A 10000-nucleotide genomic window follows, 5' to 3' on the forward strand; every position below is an offset into this window, starting at 1 on the left:
CCCCTCCCACCGCTTAAGGAGCTGCATCTGCGCCTTGATCCTTGAAGGGTGGTGGTGTTCCAACGGATGCGGAACACCGAGTCAGAAGCGAACCGTGACCATTTTTTTTTTATTTATTTGGAAGAGCTGGAGTAAAAACTCGCCAAATCTGGAGCATAACCTTTCGGATAATGGCCAAAAAAGGATTCACTTTATGTACGATTTGTATCCCGCACAGTGTTTGCACACAGTGTTTAATAATGGAGATTGGATATAACAACACTGTCAGGCTCCTTCGGGGCAAAACAAAATGGCACTATACTGTAATTTCACAAATTTTCGGTGTACTTTTATTTTCGGTACTTTCGGTGCGTCTGTTTCATACCTAAAATTTCAATACACCGAACCAACACTAACACACATAATCCAATAGGGAACTGCTTCTCTGTACCGAAAATTTCTGTTCACCTAATCTAGGCCGTTGCCCTCATACCGAAAATATTGAGCACCGAAAATTTCTGAAATTAGAGTATTCGATCTGTCACTTAACCCGATCTTCGCAAAAGGACTTACTAAACGACTTGGGCAACAGAATTAAACTCAATCGGTCGTTATATGCCAGGTCGTTATATCCGATCTCCACTGTACCAAGTCAACAACCCATGCATAACACCACCAAATTCACCAATATTTTCTCCTGGCATAAATACCGGCATGGCCAGTAGCATCCTCATGCTGCCTGATGACTGCGAAAGCATGAAACTCAACCGGTAGCAACTAACTAACTAGCCCTGCTTGCCATTGTTGTTCTGTGCATTATTCTCTGCCTCCTCGGTGTTGAGCACTGTCAGCACACTGGGTGCATCCTCCAGTGTGCTGACAGTGCTATATCTGTACCTGGGTTCCAGTTTTGAAATGGTTTTAGTGAGATTTTTAATGTGAAATTTGCCTGGTGGTGCCTCTCTCTCTCTCTCTCTCTCTCTCTCTCTCTCTCTCTCTCTCTCTCTCTCTCTCTCTCTCTCTCTCTCTCTCTCTCTCTCTCTCTCTCTCTCTCTCTCTCTCTCTCTCTCTCTCTCTCTCTCTCTCTCTCTCTCTCTCTCTCTCTCTCTCTCTCTCTCTCTCTCTCTCTCTCTCCTCTCTCTCTCTCTCTCTCTCTCTCTCTCTCTCTCTCTCTCTCTCTCTCTCTCTCTCTCTCTCTCTCTCTCTCTCTCTCTCTCTCTCTCTCTCTCTCTCTCTCTCTCTCTCTCTCTCTCTCTCTCTCTCTCTCTCTCTCTCTCTCTCTCTCTCTCTCTCTCTCTCTCTCTCTCTCTCTCTCTCTCTCTCTCTCTCTCTCTCTCTCTCTCTCTCTCTCTCTCTCTCTCTCTCTCTCTCTCTCTCTCTCTCTCCTCTCTCTCTCTCTCTCTCTCTCTCTCTCTCTCTCTCTCTCTCTCTCTCTCTCTCTTTCTCTTCCTCTGCGCTAACCATGCTCATGTAGATAACTGATTTCGGAGTATCTGAGTGGTTCACCGATATCGAACAGGACAAGAAGCTGAGCAAGACGGCGGGAAGTCCTGCGTTTATGGCGCCAGAAGCGGGTATGTTTCAGATCTGTATTCTCACAATGGCCTGTGAGCAATAATAGAGAGGTTAAGATGCACGTTATTTCTGATGTGACGCGAAAGTTCAGCTTGCGATATTTGGCTCGAGCGTTGGAATAAAACGCGAGTGACCTGCAGCTCACGTTGAAATTTGGAGTTTTACGCCAAATTTGACGTGAAATTGCGTGTCGCGGTGTTCATCATAATGTACCTCGAAGTACAAATATGTTGTGTGAGTTCCTGTGATGCATGCAAGAGACAGAGGCAGTCTTCAAAACGTAACCTGAGCTGCAAAACATCTATAGTCCATACAGCTAGGGAACAAATTACAACTGAGCGGTCACAATGCGAATGTGGAAAAAGAGACGATGATGCACAGTGCAGACTACAGCATACAGGAGAAACATGATGCATGTATTGGGTCAGACTGCATATGTAGGCGAGATTTGCATGTAGCGCCATAGATCAAGGCAGAAATTGAGACTGCAAAAACAATTGAATTGAGTAAACCGACACGTCACTTGCACACACGCTAGATTTACGCAGCAAAAGCAATGGTAGCAGAAGATTATAGCACACAGCAGTGCACGCTACAGTAGCTACACACTACACCACGCTACACATAGTATATACAGCACTCCTCAAGTCAGATTGGCAAAAGACAAAACAGTTGTATCGAAACCAAGATTTCCTTCAGATAGGCCGACGGGTATGCACATGCCGTGCCAATTTCTCGCGTACAACAGAACCGGTGGCATTGGTTTCCAAAACACACCGGTCATTTGGACCTGGTCCGTATTCTTGTGGGTCACAGCACCAGCTCTCACCATCCGTTGACGCAAAGGTTTCGCAGAAGTTGTGCAGTGCACAGCATACCAGAGCAACATCAGCAGCAAATATCGGGTCCCGTAGCTTTGACGAGTCCAAAATTGCGAAGCGGCCTTTCAGACGCCCAAACGCTTGCTCCACTACTCTCCTCGTTCTTATCAGCCGATAATTGAAGGTGCGCTGGTAGGGCTCCAGCGCCTGGTTGTCAGAGAAACACTTCATCATTGTCGGAGCCAATGGAAATGCAGCATCGCCGACAAGGTATGGGCGTATGTACGTACCATTCAGGACATTCCTATTCTCTCCACGCTCAAGGATTGTGAGCCATGTCTTGTCATTGATTTTCTGCTCCAAACCACTGGGGTGGAAAGTTGCGGCATCTCCCATCGAGCCCGCTCGTCCTGCATCAATGTACGTAAATTGTCCGCTCGCATCAACCACCGCCAATATCAAAATAGAAGAATACTTCTGGTAGCAATAATACGCATCACCATACTTCACTGGTTTTCTAATGCGCATGAAGGTCCCATCAATTGCTCCTGCACAGCGAGGCAATCCACAAAGTTCCTTGAACTCCTTCATCACTGTTCGCAACTTTTTACCACTTGGGAATTTCATCACTCTATTGGCCAGCTGCTTCTTCAGTACTGATATCGTGTCGTGCACGATGGCCACGGCGGTAGACTTACCAATTCCGTAAATCAAGGCCAGTTGTGTCATTGACAAACCATGCTCAATCCAGTGCAAAGTAATCGATAGCCGCTTTGCAGAGGAAACTGGCAATCTGTAATGTGTCACAGAGCGCTCCAGCCACCCACCAACAACTCCATGCAGCGTCCAGAATGCAATCTTGCTCAGCCGCAAATGAAGTCTATACTGGTCGTCTTCCCAGTCAGCAACATCCCACTGCACGCCCATGGTGTTCCAGTGTACAATGACATCGTCATTCCACACACCAGGGTACGCAATGCACACCAGAAACGTCGTTTCCGCTTGCCAAACAGGAGCGGGACAGCGGCCAGCAATTCATCGTCATCATCATCATCGTCCTCATCGGTCCTTGTGCGTTTTCTACGAGGCACGATCTGCCTTGGTAGCGTCGGACAAGGGCGACTAGTATTCGCTAGAAGCATGCGCACCATGATATCAGTGCACAGCAAGATGCAGACAACAACACGGCGTCTAGTTTCACTATCCATGGCTGCACTACAAACTCACGACTCTCAAACCTCCCTCAATCTTTCAAACAAGCACTCTGATTCCAATGAAACTCCTCTCCAATGCCCAACAACAAAACTCTGTTGTTTGCCACGTGAAAACAAGAGAAAATCATATTCAAAAATGAGCGGGAAGAAAAAAAACTCTAGCACACAAAAAAAATCCAGCCGATTTCGCGCCGTGGTGTGACCAACCGACCCATTCAGCACAAGCCACTTTCAGCGCAAGCGGGAAACGGCTTGTTTGGTGTGACTGCGGCCTTAGTAGAACACGTGTGATAATTTTACTACTCCACTGCTTGCTAAAATGGGATGGGAACGTACAACTGGGACACTATACCACGTGATGTGAGTTTTCGCCGTCGGAGGACCCCATAGAACCGGATGTCCAGAGCTGCATGCTCTTATGTGAGCACTAGAATAGGTACCGGTAGTACGGGACATAGAACTCAGCGTGCAATTCTTATGTCATATACATGTATACCTCATAGCCTCATATAATCACCATTATAAATTGCATCTCTCTTATTGGCCAACGGCCACCGTGAGAAGTGGTAATAAATAAATAATAAATTTTGAAAGGATTGAGAGAACTTCAAATTCAAAGGATCAATTGGGGAAGTGAACTGCCTGAAAAGAGAAAAAAACGCCAGACCCACCAGGACTCGAACCCGGGACCTTGCTTGTCATGAGCAATTCTCTAACCATTATTATAATGGACTCGGATGGAGAGCCAAGGATATATTTATAGTAAAGAAAAAGGACCAAGAAACCTTAGAACCTTCCAAGTTGGAAGGCTGTTGGAGTGCGCATCCAAGATGTGCTAGAGCTGTTAGCCAGTTAGTTGTAGAACGTCAGTACCGTCGGTCAGTGTCGTGCAATGTTATCGCATGAGCTGATTGTTTAGTAACTGGTGGTGTTAGTGGACATTATAGCGTATCTTGTAGTTGCTTGGTCCATTTTTCTTTACTGTAAATAATCATATGGGCAGGTGTAAATATAAGGATGGGAAGGTCACAGTTATATGTATACGGATATAGCACTAAATGATATAGAGTTCCATTATCATCACATGAGCTTATTTTCCCTTTTTCCGAAATGATTTGTTTATGTCCACCGCCTGCTGTCTATTGTGTTGCTGTCTTGTTGTCCTATCAGTAATATCGGATCCTAGCAGGCCAGTGGAATATGCCGGAAAGGTGAGCTAAAGAACACGAACAGTAAAACCTGACTTAAAACAGGACGCCGTTGGTGCAGCGGAAACTGTCCCCGATACGACAGGATACCGCTTGATCCAGGGATGTATGTTCGATGAACAGCACTTTGGTGAATGATAATTTTGTTCCATCAGTATGGGATTCCGCTGGATCCTGGGATGCACGTTCAATCCACAGCAATTTGGTGCATGGCAATTATTTGTCCGGTCAAATACAGGATCCCGCTTGTTACGGGGTCTGGCAAACACTGATTGTTTACTGTATATACATAGGGCTTGAAAGTGACGACGTCCGAAGTCAAAATCTAACGACAAATACCGACTCTTGCATCCACTCTACGTAGATGGATTACAGCAGTGTTGATGCTGATCAAGAGGATCTCTTCTGTTGAGCAGCTGAGCAGCAGGTGAATTCGAGTAAAGTCAAACAGATCGAGTCCTGATTATTTGCTTCGGTTTTTTCATACTGGTATATGATTGCAATAAATCCTTCGGCTCTACATTTATTATATACCGTAAAGTCTTGTATAAAAGCCGCGGCTTCTATGACTTTCTTGGTGAAATTTTGCAGGCTTCTATATGAGACAGGCTTCTATACAAGACAGGTATTTCTATGTATGTCAACACGAAAACCAGGCTTATGTGTGATTTGATGGGCCCAAAATCGCGGCTTCTATTCGAGGGCGGCTTCTATTCAAGTGCCACTTCTATACAAGACTTTACGGTACATACAGTAAAACTGGTGACTAACGACCACCCCTTGCCCTTGGGGCCTGAGAAAGCGGTCTTTAGTTGCAGGTGGTCTTTAGTTAGAGGTTTGCACCGTACAACCACATGTGAATGTGTGACCGTCCGTGCCTGGCGAAGTGGTCTGTAGTACCAGGCTGGTCGCTAGTCACGGTGGTCTTTAGTTACAGGTTTTACTGTAGTAGCAGGCCTGGTCGCTAGTCACGGTGGTCTTTAGTTACAGGTTTTACTGTAGTACCAGGCTGGTCGCTAGTCACGGTGGTCTTTAGTTACAGGTTTTACTGTAGTAGCAGGCTGGTCGCTAGTCACGGTGGTCTTTAGTTACAGGTTTTACTGTAGTACCAGGCTGGGTCCCTAGTCACGGTGGTCTTTAGTTACAGGTTTTACTGTAGTACCAAGCTGGTCGCTAGTCACGGTGGTCTGTAGTAGCAGGCTGGTCGCTAGTCACGGTGGTCTTTAGTTACAGGTTTTACTGTAGTACCAGGCTGGTCGCTAGTCACGGTGGTCTTTAGTTACAGGTTTTACTGTAGTAGCAGGCTGGTCGCTAGTCACGGTGGTCTTTAGTTACAGGTTTTACTGTAGTACCAGGCTGGTCGCTAGTCACGGTGGTCTTTAGTTACAGGTTTTACTGTAGTAGCAGGCTGGTCGCTAGTCACGGTGGTCTTTAGTTACAGGTTTTACTGTAGTACCAGGCTGGGTCCCTAGTCACGGTGGTCTTTAGTTACAGGTTTTACTGTAGTACCAAGCTGGTCGCTAGTCACGGTGGTCTGTAGTAGCAGGCTGGTCGCTAGTCACGGTGGTCTTTAGTTACAGGTTTTACTGTAGTACCAGGCTGGTCGCTAGTCACGGTGGTCTTTAGTTACAGGTTTTACTGTAGTACCAGGCTGGTCGCTAGTCACGGTGGTCTTTAGTTACAGGTTTTACTGTAGTACCAGGCTGGTCGCTAGTCACGGTGGTCTTTAGTTACAGGTTTTACTGTATTTGCAGTAAATAAATAGAAACTAGTAATGTTGCGTGTTTGTTTTTGCGTGTGTTTCCTATGCAGCCTGCTGATGTCTGGGCAATGGGGGTCACACTCTACTGCTTTCTTTTCGGACAGGTAGGATATTGACTTGTCTTATTCAAAGCCCCATATTGAGTGAATAATAGCAAGAGGGTAGATCTACAAGAGAAGAGCCCGAGATAAAAGGGAAACGAAGGAGGAGTCCAGGTGGAAAAGGAAAAGAACATTGAAAGGATCGGCCACGCAATACGAATAATTCCCATCGTGGATAGGAAAATTATTCAATTGACATTCCTACACAAGAAGTGGATAATAATTATTTCTAGCTGACTGTAAAGCTGGTTCATAAATATGGTGGTAAAGACACACCTGGCAATATGGCGGTAAACACACGCCTGCCCACACACGCTCTCTAGGCTGCAAAGTTCTGGCACGGAGCTCTCCTTCTCACCACCACCACCATCAGTTTGCGCCTGGCGCCTGGTCGATGCATGGCTGGCGGTATCCGGCATAGCAGGCTGGTACATCAAGTAGCGCATGGCACATATATGATGACACAGCAACGACATAGCTCGATTGCGACGTACGTTTCGTCCCCGCTGGACTCATCAGGCAATCTTCTTCTTGGATGTCTTCATACGGAGCTTGACTTGGGAAAATGAAGTTGAAGACACCACTGCAGCTGTACTTATGGTTCATAAATATGGTGGTAAAGACACACCTGGCAATATGGCGGTAAACACTGCTAACTTTATAATCATGATCTGATTACTTTGGTGGACAGTTGGTCATAACTCATAACATATTGGCCTTGAGAAGAAGTAGTGACGACCCGGCCATTATGGAATCCAATACACCACACCACCACATCGCTCTCTTGGCCGATCCAAACTCTGCACTCACATCACCATCACCACAGCGAATATTATCCTTCACTTTTTATCCATGATATTACCCATTCAGTTCTGATTCGGAGAGTGTAATACTTCCCCTCTTCTGGTTTGTTTCTCTCTCTCTCCTTCTCTGTGTGAAGTTGCCGTTCAAGTCGTCTAACATCATTGAGCTGTATGAATTCATCCGGACAGCAGAGTAAGAAACTGCCTGCGGCACACACTCACACACACACACACATACCGTAATGTCGCGTATAAAAGCAAGTGCTTACGGCCGTATAAGCCGGGGTTCCAACCATGCTTCTATTCAAGTTACGCTTCTATTCAAAACATGCTTCTCCGTCAACATGATCAGTGTGCACAGTGCAGTACATACTGCCACTTATGTACTTGAACATGTACTTTGCACAGAGCGGCTTCTATTCAAATCATGCCTCTGTGTCACGGCGCGATACAAAAAATCGGCTTATATTCGAGTCATGCTTCTATACAGGTCATGCTTCTATACAGGTCATGCTTCTATACAGGTCATGCTTCTATACAGATCATGCTTCTATACAGGTCATGCTTCTATACAGATCATGCTTCTATACAGGTCATGCTTTTATACAGGTCATGCTTCTATACGTGACACTACAGTATTCACATGTATGTGAACACAGAGGCATACATACATACACACACGCATGCACGCAAATACCGGCACACGCATACGTGCAACCCCCCCCCCTCCCCTCCCCCCCCCCACACACACACATGCGCGTACGTGCGTGTGCAAACACACGCATGTACGCGCACACCACGCAATCATTTTGCCACCGACTATTTAAATGAATCATTTCTTCGGTTAACATTTTCCTGCAGAACGTGTATTCGGGCAGAATGCCGGTGTTTTTGTTTAAAAATATCGTTGGGCTTCGGCATCAACATAACTGATGTGGAGTTGTTTTGCATGCTTCTTATTATTCGGCAACTGATTGGCGTGTGTGTGTGTGTGTTTGTGTGTGTGTGTGTGTGTGTGTGTGTGTGTGTGTTTGTGTGTGTGTGTGTGTGTGTGCACGCATGTGCTTGTGCCTGTGCGTATGTGCCTTGATAACAATGACGTCGGCTGGTTATATCTCCTTTCTCCCCCTCTCTTCAAGGGTTGCATTCCCTGAAGAGTAAGTTATATCAGATGTGGTTTTGCTTGCTTCCACCCTCTGTCTGCCTCTCTCTGTATCTCTGTCTGCCTCTCTCTGTGTCTCTCTCTGTGTCTCTGTCTCCCTCTCCCTCTCCCTCTCTCTCTCTCTCTCTCTCTCTCTCTCTCTCTCTCTCTCTCTCTCTCTCTCTCTCTCTCTCTCTCTCTCTCTCTCTCTCTCTCTCTCTTTCTCTCTCTCTCTCTCTCTCTCTCTCTCTCTCTCTCTCTCTCTCTCTCTCTCTCTCTCTCTCTCTCTCTCTCTCTCTCTCTCTCTCTCTCTCTCTCCTAATTTCATTTCAGGAGTATTGCATGATTGTTAACATGGTGTACCATGCTGGACTGGGGAATGGTTTACTTGGCACTCGTCTGGGTTGCAGAGCTTTGACCTAATTTTCTCTGTTGTGTTTACAAATGAGAGTCCTCTGGCACGGTACAGTGCTCAATATTCATTCGAATAGAGCTATCTTACACACGGCACAGAGCACCACGCATCATTCGTTGTAACCAGGGAGTCGTACTCAAACTAAGGAGGTGACACGGCACGGAGCACCACGTATCATTCGTTGTAACCAGGGAGACGTACTCGAACTAGGGAGGTGACACGGCACAGAAATCCGTGTCACAGGGGTTGACTCGCATCCGTAACCCCTCGTTGTTATTTTTGGAATAGTTCAGTCCAGTCCAGTCTGTAAGTCCGAAAGGTCAAACGCGAATCCTATCCTTCTACCTCCAAGCGTGCCAAGTATTATATCTACTTGGCACGCTTGGAGGTAGAAGGATAGGATTCGCGTTTGACCTTTCGGACTTACGGACTGGACTGAACTATTCCAAAAATAACAACGAGGGGTTACGGGTGCGAGTCAACCCCTGTGACACGGATTCCTGTGCCGTGTCACCTCCCTAGTTCGAGTACGACTCCCAGGTTGTAACGAATAGTTCCATGCCCATAGGCAATCATCAGACAACTAATAACGGGATAAACAGCCAAAATCCAATTTTGATGCTGTTGTGCCTACAGTGTTCCCGTATCTGACGAGCTGCGAGACTTCATCCTGCAACTCCTGGAGAAGGACCCGGAGAAACGACTCACTATCGATGGCATGCGGGTATGTATGACTGTTTTATTCCCGTAGCTATGCAGAAGACGTTACTTCAGTAACGTCTGGCGCTAGCCAGGGTCCACACAGCTTTAATTTGGTATTTGTGTGTTTGTTTGTTTGTTTGTGTCACGCCTGGCGCTATCCCGTATCTGACGGCCAAAAATCATGGGGATGTTATAAATTTTTCAATTCTCCTTTTTTTCAGGCTTATCCTGGGATTCGAACCCGCACTATCACCCTACATGCATTCCCCCATACACTTT

At 46.3% G+C, this 10000-nt stretch overlaps 1 protein-coding gene across 1 annotated transcript in view; it reads left to right on the plus strand.

The window, feature by feature from the left end:
- Positions 1-1453: 1453 nt before the first annotated feature.
- The window catches only part of LOC135830776 (calcium/calmodulin-dependent protein kinase kinase 1-like), a gene marked incomplete at both ends in the record, with an annotated part of 13547 nt that continues 5000 nt past the window's right edge, over positions 1454-10000 (plus strand). The window contains 6 exon segments of the mRNA XM_065342991.1: positions 1454-1553; positions 4760-4800; positions 6610-6663; positions 7601-7656; positions 8603-8620; positions 9656-9743. Of these exon segments, the coding sequence (XP_065199063.1) occupies positions 1454-1553; positions 4760-4800; positions 6610-6663; positions 7601-7656; positions 8603-8620; positions 9656-9743 (357 nt within the window).

Source organism: Sycon ciliatum, unplaced genomic scaffold (genome assembly GCF_964019385.1).
Source record: "Sycon ciliatum unplaced genomic scaffold, ocSycCili1.1 SCAFFOLD_2332, whole genome shotgun sequence".
In the NCBI taxonomy this organism is placed as follows: domain Eukaryota; kingdom Metazoa; phylum Porifera; class Calcarea; order Leucosolenida; family Sycettidae; genus Sycon; species Sycon ciliatum.